This window comes from Sphaerulina musiva (assembly GCF_000320565.1).
Source record: "Sphaerulina musiva SO2202 unplaced genomic scaffold SEPMUscaffold_2, whole genome shotgun sequence".
NCBI classification, from domain to species: domain Eukaryota; kingdom Fungi; phylum Ascomycota; class Dothideomycetes; order Mycosphaerellales; family Mycosphaerellaceae; genus Sphaerulina; species Sphaerulina musiva.
Window position 1 is genome coordinate 649,186 of NW_016017384.1, and position 19,407 is coordinate 668,592.

At 51.4% G+C, this 19,407-nt stretch overlaps 7 protein-coding genes across 7 annotated transcripts; 4 read left to right on the top strand and 3 right to left on the bottom strand.

The window, feature by feature from the left end:
* Positions 1 to 1,312: 1,312 nt before the first annotated feature.
* SEPMUDRAFT_161329 (uncharacterized protein) lies at positions 1,313 to 2,206 on the bottom strand. Its single transcript, XM_016907930.1, has 3 exons — positions 1,924 to 2,206; positions 1,862 to 1,868; positions 1,313 to 1,802 (listed from the first exon to the last, which is right to left on the bottom strand). The coding sequence occupies exons 1-3, from the start codon at positions 2,062 to 2,064 to the stop codon at positions 1,624 to 1,626; spliced, it is 327 nt and encodes a 108-aa protein (XP_016763191.1). The 5' UTR covers positions 2,065 to 2,206; the 3' UTR covers positions 1,313 to 1,623.
* A 195-nt stretch (positions 2,207 to 2,401) lies between these two features.
* On the top strand, positions 2,402 to 6,858 carry SEPMUDRAFT_79357 (WD40 repeat-like protein; the record flags this gene model as incomplete). The annotated part of the gene is made up of 4 exons (XM_016910218.1): positions 2,402 to 2,432; positions 2,506 to 2,815; positions 2,873 to 3,159; positions 3,209 to 6,858. The coding sequence occupies 4 exons, from the start codon at positions 2,402 to 2,404 to the stop codon at positions 5,086 to 5,088; spliced, it is 2,508 nt and encodes an 835-aa protein (XP_016763192.1). The 3' UTR covers positions 5,089 to 6,858.
* Positions 6,325 to 6,816, top strand: SEPMUDRAFT_114198 (uncharacterized protein; the record flags this gene model as incomplete). Its single annotated transcript, XM_016901081.1, has 1 exon — positions 6,325 to 6,816. One exon carries the CDS (start codon positions 6,325 to 6,327, stop codon positions 6,814 to 6,816), a length of 492 nt encoding a protein of 163 aa, XP_016763193.1.
* Positions 6,859 to 7,001: 143 nt separating the features above from the next.
* On the bottom strand, positions 7,002 to 8,014 carry SEPMUDRAFT_147052 (uncharacterized protein). Its single transcript, XM_016904054.1, has one exon. The coding sequence runs from the start codon at positions 7,996 to 7,998 to the stop codon at positions 7,234 to 7,236; it is 765 nt and encodes a 254-aa protein (XP_016763194.1). The 5' UTR covers positions 7,999 to 8,014; the 3' UTR covers positions 7,002 to 7,233.
* Positions 8,015 to 8,687: 673 nt separating this feature from the next.
* Positions 8,688 to 10,060, bottom strand: SEPMUDRAFT_130835 (uncharacterized protein; the record flags this gene model as incomplete). The annotated part of the gene is made up of 2 exons (XM_016902380.1): positions 8,811 to 10,060; positions 8,688 to 8,746 (listed from the first exon to the last, which is right to left on the bottom strand). The coding sequence occupies exons 1-2, from the start codon at positions 9,895 to 9,897 to the stop codon at positions 8,688 to 8,690; spliced, it is 1,146 nt and encodes a 381-aa protein (XP_016763195.1). The 5' UTR covers positions 9,898 to 10,060.
* A 642-nt stretch (positions 10,061 to 10,702) lies between these two features.
* On the top strand, positions 10,703 to 13,716 carry SEPMUDRAFT_147053 (uncharacterized protein). The gene is made up of 2 exons (XM_016904055.1): positions 10,703 to 12,812; positions 12,865 to 13,716. The coding sequence occupies exons 1-2, from the start codon at positions 10,901 to 10,903 to the stop codon at positions 13,074 to 13,076; spliced, it is 2,124 nt and encodes a 707-aa protein (XP_016763196.1). The 5' UTR covers positions 10,703 to 10,900; the 3' UTR covers positions 13,077 to 13,716.
* Positions 13,717 to 14,082: 366 nt separating this feature from the next.
* On the top strand, positions 14,083 to 15,556 carry SEPMUDRAFT_105382 (uncharacterized protein; the record flags this gene model as incomplete). The annotated part of the gene is made up of 4 exons (XM_016900574.1): positions 14,083 to 14,459; positions 14,582 to 14,852; positions 15,048 to 15,225; positions 15,435 to 15,556. 4 exons carry the CDS (start codon positions 14,083 to 14,085, stop codon positions 15,554 to 15,556), a joined length of 948 nt encoding a protein of 315 aa, XP_016763197.1.
* Between the last annotated feature and the right edge of the window lie 3,851 nt (positions 15,557 to 19,407).

A 19,407-nucleotide genomic window follows, 5' to 3' on the forward strand; every position in this document is an offset into this window, starting at 1 on the left:
CGCCCCCCCCCCCCCCCCCCCATACATGTGTGGACTTGCACATTGACACACCTGTGTTGTCGGGCGTGAGAATGTGCTTTGTATGTTGTTGCCGCAGTGCACATCTTCACTCTCCATGTCGAGGAGCGCCGTGGGTCTACTGACCATTTCCACACAATGATCATCCGTCCGTAGACTCGGTCGACCATACACGACGCTTGTGAAAATGATGACCCTGGGGGGGCTTGATTTCCCCAGTCTGGCCAACGGCGCGCTAATGAATTAGCCTCACAGCTTGCTCGCACCAAAAATCGTGGCATATGCAACTTTCCTTTCTCGCTCCGCCGCCCTTGTGCATGCATGAGGGAGGGATGCTTGCAGGCCGCCGCCGCCCACCACACACACACCACTTTTTCGCTGAGAAATGCTGAGTTCTTATTTGCTAACTGAATCTCACCACGCGTATAATGACTTCAGCCTACCTGAAGTGCCGTGAGATAGCCTTGCATCGTGCGGCGCGCTTCTCTGTAGCTTATTCTGCCGGCTGATCATTGGCTGGTATGTGCTCGTGCGGAGTAATTGGAAGCTGTCACTCTGTTGTGTCTGTTGTATGTCTGCTCTGCTTATCGCCCAATGACCCATTCTATTAGGAGGTATTGAAGAGGTCGGACATGCTGCAACGGGCTCGATCTCAAATACTAATAGCAAAGAGATCATCATGCAGCTTCATTGTCTAAGGTACGCGTCAGGATACTGAGCACACTTACTTCCCTTGACACACGGTGCCAAGGCATAAACGATGTCTTCGGAACCTCACCGCATGGACAATCCCGTCATGAATGATTCGCGCCTCATTTCCGTGGATATGCATTCCCTCTCGTCTTCCAACCAGCCGCGGCCAAATGCTCGGCGAGGGTTGCTCGTCCGAGCCAGAAGACCAGTGATCGGGAGGATACGGAATGTTTTAGGCAACATATCTCTCCCCACCATTGACACAGACACACGGGCGGCTGCGAAAGCAAATTTTTGCCAGGCGAGAGCGAGCCGATATCGGCCTGTCAGACTGTGAGATTCTACTTCGTAATAGACTAATACGGAGGTAGTAGTATGCAGGTGCAGGTGCAGGTGCAGGTTGCAGGACGCCGGAGTCTAGTGCGCATCTCACATGGGAGAGCTTGCGGGCTGTTTTAAACATTGTGAGAGGGTCGTCCAGCCCCCCGGGATCTGACGGAATTCGCAGCCCATATGCAGGGCAGCAGGAGTAAATGGACACCACAGTGATGGATACACGGGCGCTGGATAAATGAAAAAGGAGCAGGAGAATGGCACTGATGGAGCCTTGGGATACTGCTTTTGGTTGAAGGTGCTGTGCAATTTTGTACTTTTAGCGATGCGGATGCTCGCTGAACCCCCTCGCGATGCTCAGGTAGCTGCACAGCCTGAAGTCGTCACAAGCTGTGTAGTCTGCCACAATAGTCAACTGAGATTCAAGAGGCACGCGGCGTGCCAGAGAAATATCAGTATCCAGCCCAGCAGGGTGCCAGCCCATTCAAGTAGGAGAATGGCCATGTCTCTCTCTATGAAGAGGCGCGTGGTGGTATCCTGCAAATATGACTAGAACGCAAGACGTGGCGGCATCGTCCCTCAATCCTCCATTGCATCGTCGTCTTGGAAGTCCTCATCGTCCTCCTCGTCATCGTCGCCCTCCGGCATCTGCTTGGCGGCCTCGGCGTAGTCGATGTTCTTGCCGCGAGTGCGGCTCTGAACAATGTTGTCTGGATCGATTTCCTCCATGTTGTCCTCGTCGGCCTCTTCTGGCTCGCCTGTTGCGTAGACTGGTCAGTTATTGGCGGATCGCATGCCGCATGCAGTGTACGCTTACCCTCAGCCTGTCGTGAAGTCAGCGATGCAAGTATACGAGAATTTTCTTGGGTGCACAAGTACCTCTTCCTCGCTATTCTCCGAATCATCTTCGGACATGGCATCGTTGGGTTCGGCAGCCTTGCCTTTGCCCTTTGCGGAGGAACCAGTGTCCATCTGGACGTCGGCCTTGCCCTCAGTGTTGGATGGCTGTTCAGCACTCATGTTTGGTGCGGTGTTTGGGAGAGGTTGAGAGGTGTGCTGCTCTGCTCGTCAGATCTGATCGAGTGCTGGGTCTGAGAGACGTTACAGTGGTCACGAGAAAAGGTCGAAGAAGCGAACAGGAAGTGATGCAAAGCGATGTGAGCTGGTCGTTGTCGTTGTCGTTGTCCAGCGTGTTTGTTGTCGCAAGCAGCAAAGCGCGCGCGACGGCTCCTGCCGCACTTTCGACGCGCCTTTCTCCCTCTCACACGCGTCTCGCGTTCCCTTGCATCTCGCCATCCACCTCACCTCTTTGGAGTCTTTCCTGATATTTGCTGAAGACCAGGCTCAGCAGCCGGACATGATGGCGACATTGCGTGGAAGACCAGCTCGTGAGTCCAATCATCATCATGATCCTCCTCCTCCTCCACAAGTGGCCAAGTATTGACTGACCATTGACCGCAGACGCTCCCGGGCCAACATTCTTCAGCTACACTCCAAATGGAAGGCAGCTGGTGACCGCAGGGCTGAATGGCGCTGTCCGGATCTTCGATCATGGTTCTGATGACGAGCCTGCTATCATCGATGTCACCACAGAGAATCATTTGGCTGCAGTGGCTGCCAATGACTTCTTCATCATCGGAAGCGAGACAGGCGAGGTCACCAAGTACAGTCTCATCACGAAGAGAATGGACGAGATTCTGTTGCGCTGTACAGCACCCGTGAGAGATCTTGCAATTTCGCCCGATGGGCAATGGGTGGCCGTGGCCAGCGAGTAAGTGATGCGTGTATTCTTAATCGCAGCAACGAGAGTATGCTGACAACAGCCTAGTGAGCACGAAGTCAAGATTGTGAACACCAGTGACATGACGAACGTGATGGTGCTCCGAGATCATTTGAGATCTGTCAAGCAAGTCTCTTTCGATATCAGCGGCACAACGCTCGCGGCGTCTTGTACGGATGGCATGATCTACATGTACTCGCTGAGCTCCGAACAGCCGCAACTCATCAAGCGTATTGATGGCATGATTGGGATGATCCAGGCGGACTCGGAAACCAGCATACGAGTTGCATGGCACCCGGACGGAAGAGCTTGGGCAGTGCCCACGCAGACTAGAGGTAAGTCTACTCGTTGAACTTTCTGGCCCAAGCTGACTGTCTGCGCAAGACCTTCAAGTAGTGTCCCGCAGCGACTGGTCACGCCAAAAGGTGTTCAGCGGTGGTCACAAGGCTGAGATCACAGCAGTGGCTTGGTCTCCTAACGGCGCGCTTCTTGTTACAGCAGATCTGGACAAATGTCTGGTACTCTGGGACACCAGGACGCAGCGAGTGCTCAAGACTTACATGGATGTTCGAGACGTCATTTTAGATATACAATTCCATCCCAAGGACAATTTCCTGTCGTACACTAACAACAACGGCGAACTCTTCATTCGAGAGGACTTTGTGCCGGAGTCCCATCGATATCTCCTCAAGATTGGCATGCAGCCATCCCCTTTGAACAGTGATGCTCTTGCAGAGGTGTCGGGAAATGTACGAAGACCTCTGGCCGATGGCAGGAAACCCAATGGTCACCGAAGGCCTGACGACGCAGACGAGCTGGATGCACTCCTGGATCCGGATGCCATGTCCGTGGACGGCGATGACAACTTCATCGAGGACGACGATGGGGCAGGATATGCCGAAGAACCCAATCGCTTCGGTAAGCGTGCGGCAGATCAAATCCGACAGCCACAGGCGAAGCGGCAAGCAGCACAAAACATATGGCAACCGCGGATTCACGATTCGTTTCAACCTGGTAGCACTCCTTGGAAGGGCAATCGGAGATATTTGTGTCTCAACTTGACTGGCTTTGTGTGGACGGTCGACCAAGAAACTCACCACACCGTGACTGTCGAATTCTATGATCGGGAGGAACACCGCGACTTCCATTTCACTGATCCATATCGCTATGACAAAGCCTGTCTGAATGAGAAGGGCACTCTGTTTTCATGTCCACCAGCTCGAGATCATACGGCTGTCATATACTACCGTCCACATGAGACCTGGACCGCGCGTATGGACTGGCGAACGCAGCTTCCACCCGGCGAAGAAGTGACTTCATTGTCTCTGAGCGACACCTGTGTCGTGGCCACGACTACCGCTGGCTATCTTCGGGTGTACAGTCTGTTTGGTGTACCGCTGAAGATGTATCGTCAGAAGTCGACACCCGCAGTGACTTGCGCAAGCTGGAGAGACTATGTAATGACTGTGGGTAATGGACCTGTGGGAGGTGATGGCACGACGCGACTCCTCTACACCATTGAAAACGTCAAGCGTGATGAAACCTACCAAAGCGAAGATATTCTTGCGTTGACTGAGGGCACACAGCTGAGAAGCGTGTTCTTTAGTGAAAAGGGCGATCCTTGCATCTTTGACAGTGACGGCGTGTTGCTCATTCTCCAACATTGGAGAGTTTCTGGACAAGCGAAATGGGTACCTCTGCTCGACACCCGGGCGATGGATCGCTTGGCCGATGGCAAGAAAGAAGAGAGCTACTGGCCGGTCGCAGTGGCTGGTGAACGGTTCCACTGCATCATTCTGAAAGGTGGGGAGCAATACCCATACTTTCCACGGCCATTGCTATCGGACTTTGGCTTCAGAATACCTGTCTCATATCATATCAGCAGCGATGAAGAAGATGACAAGGAGGCCATACATTACCGAAGCTTGGAAGAGAGTTATGTACGGCATTCCCTTCACCTCTCTCTATTACGCGATCTCGTAGAGAACACAAACGCCTCATCGAAGCAGAAGACCGAGCTTGGACTGCAAGAACGCGAGGTGGACAAGGCTTTACTACAGCTTCTGGCAGTAGAGTGCCGCGAAGGTGAAGAACGTGGTATGAAGGCGCTTGAGATTGCATCACTGATGAAGGATCGAACGGGTCAGATGCTTGAAGCTGCCAGCAAGGTGGCGCAAAGATTCAAGCGGGACATCCTGAATGAGAAGATTACAGAATTGGGCGAGCGTCGGCAGATTGGACTGAGGGACGACGAGGACTTGTGATGTCAGCCGCACAGATGTGAACGTGAGGTGGTCAGACCGTCTGTACAGGCCAACTCATGCGCGAACTACATCAGCGACCAAGACGCCCAGTGCCTACTTGTTGCACAAGCTGATCAAGACAGCCACAACGGCTCATGTCTTGGCTTTTCTCTCCCAGCCACGTTGCCAACGCGGCGCACAAAGGGCCTGCCATGGCGTGACACCAACCAGGCAACTTGCGCATGATCCGCCGTGCCGACGGCATCGATGAAACTACATGTATGCTACCACAGCGGATCAGAGCCGGAGGAGTACACGATTGATAGCATGTCGACAGCACAGGAAAGCCCAATAGAAGAGGCTACACCGCCACTGCATCAGGGCGTTCGCCATCTGGTTGGCCGACGACGCCGGCTCAACACAGCATGCCGCGAAACAGCAAACAATATCAAGCACTACAACATGCCGGTCAGAAGGCCTCTCGGTGGCACAGATCATCGATCAGCTGCCGGACGAGGCCCCGAGACTGATGATTGTATGCCGAGTTTCAGCTGCGCATGCCTGTTCATCATCCATGAGGCATTAAGGGGAGCCGGATGCATTTGATCAGTGTACACGCGCACTGCAGGAACAAGTCAGCTACCGTGCCAAGTCTTTCGATGGCCATCGTTCGCTTCTGCCGGATTCCCCAGACGGGCTCAGAGGATGCCTGCGCTACGGTGTCAGTCAGCAATGAAATGTCAGCCTTTCGCAGCCCTACAGCCTGTGGAACATCCCGATCATGTTCTAGCACTTTCCCACGAGCACTTCCGCAGGCACACGACCGTTCCATGCGCTTTCCGGTGGTCGTGATTGGTCAGAATGCCTCCATTCACTGCTCGGATTCCTTGAAATATCAGGTAGTGCACAACTGTCGGAAAAGTCCCGTCTCGTCCCATGCATGTCCAGTTGCACAGAGTGGTGGTGCCTTTCCCTTCTGTTACCCCGTCGTTCGTGCCACCAAGGCATCCCGTCGGCAAGGCGTTCGCCCGCAATCGCGATCCATAAAGTAGACTTCTCGGACGCTTCTATGCCTCTTTTCTCTCTCTCGCACTTTTCTCACAACTTGGCTCACAGCACACAAGTGCAATTCGCGAAAGAATTGATCTAATATACAACTCTTCATCAACACAAGAAGAAAACCATCCGTCGTCATACAACTACAGCAGTCGAAAAGAAAAACAAAAAAGAAAAAGCACAACCCCATAACCCGACACAATGGCAATGATCAACGCCTGGGACATGAATGGATTGAGCAGCATGTATCCTCCCCCCTACGGCGGCAGTGGAGCCTACGACGAAGAAATCTGGTGGATCAACAATGACCTCCAAAACGCATTTCAAAACGGCTACTTCACCGGCTCGCAGCAGCAATTGCAGAATATCATGCAATCCCTCGCCATGTCCATGATGCTGACCGGCGGAAGAGGTAGACGTGGTCGACGTTTTGGATCTCGACGACGAAATGACGCTTTTTGGATTCAACAAGCCATGGCTGCTCTGGGTGGTGGTTTCGGAGGTGGTGGATATGGTAGCAGAATGATCGGTCCCATGACAGCAGGATATGGCGGCATGGATGGATTTGGAGCATTGGGTGGAATGAGCAGATTTTGCGGTATGGGAGCTTTGGATGGAATGGGAGGTGGCAATGCGGCGGGACTCTTGATGGGTAGTCCTTATGGTTTTATTAGGAACCCTTGGGGTATGTGATGAGTGAGTGAGTGAGTGAGTGAGAGCGAGCAAGCAAGCTGTCCAGCCTTTTTTTTCCGTCGGCCTTTATTACTCTCTTTTCTTTTTCTTTTTTTCTTTGTAGGTGATTCACGGCCTTTTCATGGGTATCCAATGGTATGGAGATGATATAATAATGAATCACCAGAAGCTGTTTGATAGATACTGCGTTTTAACGTGATCTAGTCGGTGGGTTAAGGTGGATGAATATAACCTCTTCCTTCAATGTATACATGGTAATTCCGAAAAACGTCTAGAGCACCTGCATGCATGCATGACACGAACCATCCAAAAATGACTCCACAGCTGAAGTCGTATTCCATTCCAACGTAATCGCGTACCTTCCTTCCTATCTTCCATCCATCCATCCCAACCAAATCCAAATCCAAATTTCAAAATCTAATACCAAACCCACCACCTCAAACTCGGCCCTCCATCCCTCCAACCCTGTACTCTCACCAAACCTTTCCTCGGAACAATACTCGTACTTCCTTCGACTCCTGCTCTCGCGCGAGATAAATCGCAATGGATGACTTGGGTGATGAGACGAAGAGAGGAGGAGGAAGAGGGAGAAGAAGTTTTTCTTCTTTCTCCTTTTTGTTGCTGTTGTTGTTGTTGTTGTTGCGCGGAGAGGAAAGACGGGGAGGGAAGGATATTCGTTTTTTGAAGATCGAGAAAAGAGAGTGTTTTCCAGTATTTTGATGGAGTGGGTGGACTTGTGGTACTAACATCAACATCAACAGATGCAATTGCAAGTGTAGGTGTAGGTGCAGATGTATTGGGAAGGGTAGAGGGTAGAGGAGCCGAAGCAGAATCCTCCTCCTCCTCATCATCAACAACAACAAATTCCTCCCAAGCAAGAACATCCTGAAACCACACTCCCAAACATTCTTGTCGAATCTGACGACACGTCGCAAAGAATTCTGGTTCGCGAAAAATTGCATTGGTTTGTTTCGTAGTACTAGTACTACTACTCGTCAGACACCGACCACCACCACCGTCCCTCCGCTCGACAAGTTCCGCATACATGGCGAATCGAAGAATATGATTCCTCAATTCGGCGGGGAGTTGCAAAAATGTGGATTGGGCATTCTGTAGAGCGAGGATGCGTTCTCGTAGGGCGTCGAGATGGCTTTTGAGGGATTCGAGATCGGCGTGGGACATGTTGTGGAGGGTTTCGGATTCGATTTCCATGGTGATGGGGTTGGTGGTGGTGGTGGTGGTGGTGGTGGTGGTAGAGGGGATCATTGTGTTGTATGGCTTTTTGGGGGGTTGGGTGGAATTGTTCTTCGTCTTCTTCTTCTTCTTCTTCTTCTTCTTCTTTTTCGTCTGTTTGATTGCTGTTGTGCTATTGGGATTCAGGCAATATGTTTATTGTAAATGATGGGTGTGGGTCCTGGTTAAAGTCATCAAGGTGGAGTTTCTGATATCCAGCAAGGTCAGGTATGCATGCCTATTCGGGGCCGATCCGAGGTCAGAGGAATCAGATTAGACACCTCGATTACTCGTGTTGTAAAGACTACCGCTAATAGGAAACTCCAGGCAATCTCGAGTGTCCTGAATGAAGCTGTAGGTATAGACAAAGTTTCCCAATTCGGCAATGCAGTCATTCACCACTGGAGGCTTGATTGAGTCTGCACGGGAGAAAAGGTTGGGAATAAAGGTATACCAGCAGTCCTCTACGACCTGCGCATCCACTATATATATACCAGGCATCCATATATGGGGAGCCTCAGCTATACCAAAATAGGGTGAATATGGAGAGACCCCTCCTTCGGAAGCTGCACCACGCAGCCACACTATGTACTTGTGTGGGGACGGAACTACGCTTCACCCCTCCTCCAGGATTTCTCCTACGCATCTTCAGCAGCCGATCGCCTATCACCCACCGGGTTTTGAGTGCTGTAGAGAACTGCAATGAAACATCGGGCGTGAGGACGATTATTTTTTCGAGGCCACACACTCAGCTTTCTCACGTGGCGCAGATACACGTGGCACATATACTGGCCGGGGTGCACCTCTCTGCTCGCGGATATGGTCAACATACGTCTTCATGCGCGGAAATGCAACTCCTGCCTGCTGTATATTCTCGGGGGACGACATGTTCGAACGCATGATTACATTCGAATACCTCTGATTCTGATGTTGTGGTGGTGGTGATCGTGGTCGCTGTTCAGGAGACTCAATTTCCATCCTACAGACAGAGAGAATGTGATTGCTCGCGTGCCTCGCCTCGGAACCTTGCTTGGTCACGCGGACTGGGCGATCTGCACGACTGCGTGGTCGCCCTGTTGCCAGACCACACCGTCGAACATGGCGTCTTCGCAAAGGAGTGTCGTGCACTTGGACATGATGGCGTTGTCGCACCTGCCGGAGGTATCGGAGGAAGGCTTGCCGACTGCGTACAGACGACAAGGCGCGCTCAGAATGGCGTCTATTCATGCCAGCTGGAAGTGTTGTAGGACCAGGTGTTAACGGGTGGTTGTCATGTGTCGGACGTGCGTTGCACACTGGAGGAGCTCGCATGTCACTGGGATAGCATGGCAAAGCAGAGAGCGTGGACCGAGTTCTGGATCGTGTGACCTGTGGCGAACGCGAGCTCGACAACATCTGATACCGGGCTCGAGGCGCAGCTGACAGCGCGCTCCATGAAAGTTCTCGCGGTCTCCGGCTCGTTTTGTTGGGTTTGCGCCATGGAACAGGCGAGTCTGGCTGCCGACCTCTGCCCAGAAAAGACGCAAAGTCTTCATCACTTGCGGCCATGATGTCGTACAGGTCCAGGGCGGCGAGAGCGGGAAGCTTGCGCGCGGGAATGATCCTGACTCCTACACGCTCGCTGAAGTGCACACGTTTGCTGCATCGAGTCTCGCCGTCTGCTCGCGGCTTTGCAAGGGACGACTTCCATGATCGAGGCGGAGCTTCGGAGACAACGAGAGCTGCCGTTGCTCTTTGCAGTTCTTGCAGGCATTCGATGTGTAGTGGAGAGGGCGAGCGAGCCTTTCTGGCGGTTGGGCATTGGTCCGGTAGGATGTAGAACTGATTGCTGGGATCCATGCACGACATTGACGTGTTCTTCCTCGCCGTCACGATGGGCTTTCTTCAAGTAGAGTCACGCCACGCATATGTAGGGCAGGACAGACAGACGGACAGGGAAAAGATTGATTGACGTGATGAGAGAGTGTCAGATGGAGACGGTGGGCAAGGGAGTCCGTGGCCATGTGCCTGGCAGTGGAGGGTAGAGTGTTCATGGAGCTGAGGAGCAGGAGGAGGATATGTTAAGTAATGTACTAGGTAGGTAACCTACGACTGTCGGTGCATGCATCACTATGGCTTTCTCCGTTTGCGCCTGGTCGTCCGTTTGTCTCGTTGTTCGAATCAGTCTCAGCACGCCACGTGCCATGCGTCTAGGCGATGTGTTCATGGCATGGGTCCGCACTCTGGTGCAGGGGGCTATGGACGTGGGCGACTGGGCGTTGACGTAGCCCTATGAGGACAAGGAGTATTAGACACCAGGTCAGGTGAGGCTGCGGCGTAATGCACACGAGAGCATTCGCCAGATGATTTCAGTCTGGTGCAGCGGAGCAAGTGGTGAGACGGAGAGAGATGAGCGTGGCGAGCGGTTGGAGGGAGAAGGTATTCATTGCGATCCGTGCATTGTGAACTCGTCTTCAGTGCCGGGGAGAGACAGAGACAGAGAGAGAAGGGGAGAGAGAGATGTGGTGCAGGAGGACTGGAGGAGGATTTATTCACGGGAAAAGAGATATGTCTTGGCATGGACTGGACAGCTGTTCAGCCAGAGCCCGAGCTATTTGCGGACGCGAACGTCTGGACACTGTCACAATTACCTGAATGCCATCCTCACTCACACCTTTCCCTTTCTCTTTCCCTTCCCCTTCTACCTTCCTTCACTCATTGCGACCTTCCCCCGTCTACGACACCGGATCTACATCAGATGCTCCGTTCGCAGTCGTCCTAAGGATTGTCGCACGCGCACGAGCACCTCTTCGACCTCTATAGACATCGACATCGACGAGCCCGCGTCAAGCGACGACAATAACGAGCCACCATGTCCAACGAATACAATTACGACAACGATGCCCAATTCTTCCCTTTCTTCGTGCTCACCGTCACCTCGCTCATCACCGTCCCCCTCACATACTCTCTCCTCCGCTCGCCGAGAGACGTTTCGACCCTCCAAAATGCCGGCCACATTGAGTCGGACTACAAGCCGGTCCATGCCGACATCATCACTGCGCAGCGTGCCAAGCAGAAGCGGAAAGAGGTGCGCATGAAGCGTATCATCACTGCAATCAGCGGGTGGGTGGTCATGGCCTACATGGTCTACTTGGTCATGACGACCACGCGAGAGGCGGCTACCATCTGGAATCCCTTCGACATCCTTGATGTGCCCATGTCAGCCACGGAGAAGGTCATCAACTCTCGCTATCGAAGGCTCTCCATTACTATGCATCCCGACAAGCGTCACGCGAATCCCGCCCTGAACCTGACGACCGAAATCATTAACGATGAATGGGTGGAGATCACAAAAGCCTACAAAGCCCTCACCGACGAGGAGATTCGCAATAACTGGGAGCAATATGGGAACCCCGACGGCAAGCAGAGCACGAGTTTTGGCATAGCCCTTCCGAAGTTACTCGTGGCTGAGGGAAGTGGCAAGTACGTGCTTGCCTTTTATGGCCTCCTGCTCGGTATTGGCCTCCCGTGGCTGGTGGGCAGATGGTGGTACGGAATGCAAAAGGTGACTCGTGAGAAGATATTGGTGACCAGTGCGGGCAACATGTTTAAGGAATACAGGGATCGCATGGATGCAGGCGATGTCCTCGCTGCCGTGAGCACTGCCTCGGAGTTTGACGACATCTTGAGCGGCACCAAGGCGGATGCCGGATTGGGCAAGGTCGAGAGCAAGCTCGCCTCAACAGAAGCCAGCGACGCCATCATGCTGCCAAAGGACAAGACCAAGCTGAAGGAGGTGGAAGAGCCCGTGCGCCGCAAGACCCTTGCGCTGCTATGGGCCTATTTGACACGCCTGGATCTTGACGATGCCACGCTGGAGGCGGAAAAGTACGAGCTTGCACCAACCGCGGAGAGACTCAACCAGGCTTTCGTGTCCATGTGCCTAGCATATGGCCTCACTGCTCCCGTGCTTGCATCATTTCACCTCAGCCAGAGTCTCGTCCAAGCCATCCCCCCCAGTTCTGCCGGTAAGGCACCTCTACTGCAGCTTCCACACTTCACACCATCCGCAATTCGGGATATTGAGACTGCAGCCAACGATAAGAAGGAGCACATGACCATCCAATCTTTCATGGCTCTGCCAGCCGAACAACGTCAGGCACTCGCACAAGCCGCCGGAATCACGAATGACCGCCTCAAGGTTGCGGAGGATGTCTCGAGAAAGCTGCCATACTTGAAGGTCGAGACAGCTTTCTTCAAGGTTGCTGGCGAGAAGTACATCATCCCTTCTTCGCTCGTGCAACTCGTCATCAAGGCTCGTTTCATCCCTCCCGGAACGCCCGCTTCCAGCATTCCCAAGGTCAACCCAGACGACTTACTCGATGTCGATGCTGCAGAAGGTGACATTCAGGCTGCGAAGAAGGAACCGGAACAACATAACATTCCCCTCGCCTATGCACCATATTTGGCTCGTGATCGCGCACCCAAGTGGCATGTATTTCTCGCCGATAATCGACAGGGCAAGATCGCCGTGCCTCCTTTCAGCTTTCAAACCTTTGACAAGAAACCGTTTGACGATGCCGGAAAGCCAACATTCAACGTTGTGACCCTGAAGATGCAATTCGGAGCACCACCACAGGCGGGCGAGTACAAGTTTCAGATGCACATGATTTGCGACAGCTATGTTGGTTTTGACCACAAGCAAGAACTCATCATGAACATTGACGACGCGAGTCGAGCTGAAGAGGTGGACGATGACGATGACATTTCAGAGCCGGACGAGGGTAAGTGTGATCGTGCTTTGACGAGACGGAGTACTCACTGACGATTTTCTAGACACCATTGCCGGTCAACTGGCAGCACTCAAAGGTGATGCGACTGCCCAAGATGCTCCCAGGAAAGCAAAGAAGATTAAGCCTACCGAAGAAGACAGCGACTATGAATCAGGCACAGACGACGAGGAGGGTGCTTCATCTGGCTCCGAAACTGATACAGACACGGATTCCGAAGCAGAAGACGACAATCCCAAGGGCAAGTCATGGTGGTAGTAGCATTGTGATCACGAAATTCAGACAATACCTAGTGTTAGTGCGGTGGTTACGAAACGGGAGACAACTATGTGGGGTCATGGAGCATAGCGTGGCGTTCCGGGGTCTTTGTTCACACTCATCGAGCCCTCGCGTTCGTTCAACGTAGTCTGATTAGAATTATGAGACGCATGTCATAATCTTCACGAGATTCATCTCCCGCGCTTGTGGTGGGAGGTTCTTGGTGGCGTTTTTGCGAATGGCGGAGGGATCATGAACGGGAAGGCGTCTGATAAGGGCTCGCAGCCAGCCGCTTGGTAAAGAGAGAGAATGCGAGAGCAGTCACACAAGCAATGACCATTCATTAACAGTTTGATTAAAAAGCTGTCGAGATTCCAGATTCTTCAAAGCACCAACGACGACGACGACGACGGCTACGACATGAGAGAGTGACCGACTGACTTACGCCCCGCCGGTTCCAGCCATCGGCTTGCCTTCCAAGTTCTTCGCACCAAAGAAAGGAAGTCATCATTCTTTCTCAAGGTCTCTCGGCGCGTCAAACTGTCCGAGACTTGCTCCTCGGAGGATACTGGCTTGTATAGAATAGGTCGGTGTCTTATCTTAGACTAGGTAATATCATAACATCGTAGTCTATCTTCGTTGCTCTAGAGTTTTCCCCTCCAAGAACTGATTCACTAGGTAGCTCTAGGTAGGTATAATCGCGGATTGTCTGCAGAGTCGTCTTCTCAGAAAGTGAGTAAATAATCTCATAATAGGTACTTACTTACTCGTACGCTTACTCGCTCGCTTATAAAGAACTCATTCACTCACTCCCTCTAGGCAGGCATAATCGCGGATTGTCCTTGGAATCGTCTTCTGAGAAAGTGAGTGAATAATCTCAGAATAGGTACTCGCAGAATTTGGTATCCTATTGTTGATTCTTACCTATACCTCAAACCTTTTATCTTATACCTCTTCTCTTTCTCTTTCCTCATCTCACACACACCCCCAACCATTACCTACCACAATGGCCGCCCAGCAAGACAGTCAACATCAACACCAGCAACAGCCAACCCTCCAGGCTACCCAGCCCAACACAAATCCCACCCAAACCCAACCCGACCCCCTCCTCTACCCCCTCTATCCCCCCTCCCAACAAACCATAACCCAAGCCTTCCAAGACCAAGAAGTCTTCATCCAAAATCTCGAACAAGAAGCTCTCGTCCACGAACGACTCATCCAGCATCTTCACGAGACATTGGCTACGCAAGAGAAGCAACGAATTGCTCTCGAAGAAAAATGTCACCGTCTGCAGGATTTGGTGGACAAGTATCGCGAACATCGTAATGTGCCGAGTACGGCTGTGAGGGATTTGATGGGGATTTTGGAGGGGTCGAATGAGGCGTGAGTTTTTTCTCTTGATCTTGTTTTTTTGGAGGCGCCCCTTTTTTCTCTCAAAGGGGGGTTTTTTTTCTTTTCGGTCCGGCAAAAACTAACATATTTCTTGATCATTTTTCGGAAATTAGTCTCTGCTATGAAAATTTTCAAGAGCATACACGCGTTGTGGAACTTGCGCGTCGCGTGGAGGAGTTGGAGGTGGAATTGCAGGCTGCGGCGAAAGTGTGTCAGAGGGCGATTCCTCGCCAGATGGAATTGGAGAGGGAGAATGTGGAGTTGAAGGGGTTGGTGAGGGAGAGGGAGGGGAGGTTGAGGGTGGTGGAGGAGGAGAATGAGGTGTTGAGGGTGGTGGAGGAGGAGAATGAGGTGTTGAGGGAGAGGTTGCATAGGGAGAGTTGGGTAGGGGTGGGGGAGAGGAGGGTGGAGTAGGGGGGTGAAGATTGGGAGGGGAGGGGGAGGGGATGAATTATGATTACGAATATGACTGCTGCTGCTGTTATAATACTATTCTGCCTTCTAGTATTACCAATTTCTCCCAAACATATCCCCTTCTCATCCTCTCTCCTATAATAAAGTAACAACTACCCTGCCTAGAGAAGAATTGAAGTCCAAAGAGAAAAATGCTACAATATTGAAGAAGAGAGAGAGGGACAAGACTACGTTTGTAGCAATACATCTACATATATATTCGATCTACAACAGAGATACACGATAGCATTCGAAGAAGAATACAGGGATATTTCCGCGGCTTGGAATGTAACAGGTTGCCCAAGTACGTAGAAAAGTCCTTCCGAGACGGCTTCTAGCTCGAGCACTTCGGGACGCTACCGTCTAGGCTACGCTACTTGGAGGAGAGTCGGTATAGGAAGAGAAATGAAATTAGAAGCAGAGAGGGAGAGGGAGAGGAAGAGAGGAGACTAAGTTATGTTTCTAGTAACACCTTATATATATATACTTCCCTCTACTCAAATTTGTCTACAGTAATTCAAGCTCGAGCACTTCGGGATATTGGCATCTTGCCAAATCCCGAGTGCTGGGCAAATGCCTCCCGTCAAGTTGGTTATCCTCATTATTGGAGACGCCTTCTCCTTGCTATCTTCTAGGCTAGGCTACTTGGAAGAGAGTCGATATAGAAAGAGGAATAAATTAGGGATAGAGAGAGAGGGAGGGGAAGAGAGAAGAGCAAGTAACGTCTCTACTAGTATAAAAGGCCTCTTCTAGTCTGGTTTCAACCTGAACTTCTATACCTACCTTTCGACCGATTTTGCCGTGCTCAATCAAAACTCTCTATGGATCCTAGACAAGACTTCGATAATGTTATTCTGTCTCTAGCCTAGGACTGTATCAACGCCCGAGAGTAGAAAAACCTAATCTTCCAGACCAGCTTAGTCTGAGCTTCAAGATATCCGCCCTTGTCCTCCGCCCTCTCCTTGCTACCCTATAGGCTACGCTACTTAGAAGAGGAGCGATAAAAGAAGAGAAATGAAATTAGAGACGGAGAGGGAGGGAGGGAGAGGAAGAAAGAAGAGTAAGTAACGTTTCCTCTATTTCTCTCTAGGTACTAGTATAAAAGGCCACTTCTGTTGGCTTTCTAACCATTTTTCCTACATTCGATCATCTGGAAATCGCTGGGAAATCTTCTCCGCCGAGTGTAAAGTGGTTCTTGTCCCTGCCCGGCCGCCTACCAGCCCCTAAAGACTGGGGAATTTACGTCGTTATTCTCCAGAAAGGCTCAAGCCGTCCTCCGTATTCTCCTTGCTACTGTCTAGACTACGCTGCTTAGAAAAGAAGCGATTTAGGAAGAGAAATCAATTAGAAACAGAGAGGGAGAGCAGAGGTAGAGGAAGAGAGAAGACTAAGGTATGTTTGTAGCAATATATATATGTATACTTCCTACCATTCTGACACTCCCCGGCATAAATCGGTTGTCGCGGACAACTGCGGGCTATTCTGCAGACCATGCGGCTACCAAGCCAAGGATCGAAACATATTGCACCGACACCAAGGATCAGGCCGACACAAGCGCACAGTTCAAAAAATGTTTCCGGAAACTGACGAGTCTACAGACCGGAGCCGCCTTCTCTTTGCTACCGTCTAGGCTACGCTGCTTAGAAGAGAAGCGATTTAGGAAGAGAAACGAAATCAGAGACAGAGGGAGAGAGAGGGGAGTATACCGACAAACTCCTCCAAATTTCAAACAAATCTGCTCTACCGAGCGCAAACTGGTTTCTGTCCCTACCCGCCCGCCTGCCAACCCCCAAAGTACGAGCGTTGTATACAGCATACAGGCACCCGTATTGAACGGCGATAGAGGCAGCGTTTGAATGCCGGGACAGAAGCCTGAGGCCAAGCTCTTACGGCTATATAGCATAGCTGATAGCTTTACAATAGGGTATTTACGTCGTTATTCTCCAGAAAGGCTCGAGCTACAAGATTTACATTGGATCTGGAACAAGCGTAAATGGTTGCCGGAGTCGGATGCTTCAGCACAAGCGTCGGGATGTTGACTATATCCTCCGCCTTCTCTTTGCTACCCTCTAGGCTACGCCACTCAGAAGAGAAGCGAGATAGGAAGAGAAACAAATTGGAAACAGAGAGGGAGAGAGGGAGAAGGGAGAAGGGAGAGAGGGAGTAGAATCCTGTCCTACTAAGATCTTAGGTATATATATATCTTCCTCGTACCCTTTACCTACACTACTATTATAGGATGGTCTGTGCAGCCATAGTCCGCTCAGGGAAGGCGAGACCATATCGGACGCTGATCTCGAGCTCACGCCCGAACAATTGGAGCACAGTCTGTCTCTCTCTCTCTCTCTCTCTCTCTCCTACAAGAGAGGAGGGACCGTGCTGCTTGGTAAGAGGCGAGATGGGAAGAGGATAGATACTATAGTATTAGAGAGAGAGAAGAGAGAGGGAGGAAGGGAGAGCAGACTACCGTGCTACCAAGATATCATATATATATCTCTTTCTTGCACTCGATACCTTACGCCCGACCAACTTGAGCAGGTAGCCGATGATCATTTGGCGAGACCGTCGCATATCGCCAACAAGCAGGCGAAGGTCACTGGCATCCCAAAGCCAGGCCCTAAGTCCCCCCCCTCTCTCTCTCTCGCGCAAGGGAGTAGAGACTCCGCTGCTTGATAAGGGGAAGTTCAGGATGAAGATAGATACTATAGTATCAGAGAGAGCGAGAGTTAGGAAAGGAGGAAGTAGAATCCTACCCTATCCTATCCTCGCAAGACCTTATAAAAAACATATCCTTCTTACTTGCTGCCCTCCTCTCTTACATCGCCCAACGAGCAGGCTCGGATCACTGGCATTCCAAGGCCAGGGCCTAAGCCAAAAGTCAAGACCGAGAGATTTCAATCGGTTGACGACATCCCAGCCGCTCTCTCTCTCTCTCTTTCTCTCTTGCAGGGGAGTAGAGACTACGCTGCTTGATAAGGGGTAGTACAGGAAGAGGATAGATACTATAGTATCAGAGAGAGAGAGGAAAGGGAGGAAGTAGAATCCTACCCTATCCTATCCTCGCAAGACCTTATAAAAACCCTCTCCTTCTTACTCTTACTTGCTCCCCTCCTCCTCTCTTATATCGCCTAACGAGCAGGCTACGCCGTATCTTACCTGTCAAACATATACCGACCTTGTACCCTTTAATTACATTAGCTAGCTTAAGCATTATTATACGCAAAAATACTACCTAGAGAACGAGCGCATCCGGGAAACCGGTGTTTGTCTACTATCTCTCGATCTTACGAAGGTATAGCAGTCTGCAATTCGGAAGAAGTATCGAAAAAAGACTCTCTCTCTATCTCTCTTATAAGAGAGTAGAAACTGCGCTGCTTGAAGGAGGGGCGGGATAGGAAGAGGATGGATACTATAGTATTAGAGAATCAGAGAGAGAGAGAGAGAGAGAGGAGAGAGAGAGAGAGAGCGAGAGAGCCAATCAAGAAAGGAGGAAGTAGAATCCTACCCTATCCTATCCTCGCAAGACCTTATAAAAACCCTCTCCTTCTTACTTGCTCCCCTCCTCCTCTCTTACATCGCCTAACGAGCAGGCTGGCGTAAGCGAGCAATCGCAAACAAAAAATACCGCTGCGACTGACTTGGCTGCAAATCCTGCGTCCATGTCTATCTCTCTCTCTCTTACAAGTTAGTAGAGACTGCGCTGCTTCAAGGAGGGGCGGGATAGGAAGAGGAGGGCGACCTGCAGGTCTAAGACCGAGAGCAAGTCTTCGTTTCCCCGGAAGGCGAAGCTTTGCGCCGAGTTCCATGTCGCTTGGTTTGTGGTCGAACTCGGTTCCGGCCGTGATCAGGACGTGGAGGATGGGGAGTAGAGTAGTAGAGGGAGAGGGGGAGGGAGGAGAAGGTGTTCTATAGGAAGATTTTTATGTCCCTCTCTCTCTTTCTGACTTGCTCTCCCTCCCTCTCTCTGACTCCCTCCCTCCTCTCTTTGACTCTTTCCGTCTTTCCGTCTCTCTCTCTCTCTCCAACTCACTCACAGCGTCTCCCTCGCCATCTCCACCAAAGTCGTCGTCGTCGTAGAACTCAAGCTCGGCAAAGGAAGAACAGTCGTACTCTGACAAACACAACCTTGTTCATCAGAAGCAAGACTAGTCACCGTGTTATGGTGTTGACAAGATGATGATTCTGTGACTAACTTAGGATGGAAGCTATTATACATGTCCCTTCCGCCCGTGCCGAGGGGCGAGTCACGTGCCAGTCACGTGCTAGTCACGTGCTGGTCACGTGCTGCTCACGTATTGCTTCGTAACAAATGCCGGTATTTTCAAAAAAGATAGCTGCCCTCAGCGTCCTCCTCCGTCTTGATGGCCGTATCAGACGCGCTCGCGACCGTTGCCCTGGCGTTCTCGCTGGGTGCCTCGCCGTTTCGCGCCTCGCCGTCTGGGACTGCTTCGTGCTTGAGCTTCTGCTTCGGGGATGGATTTCCGTC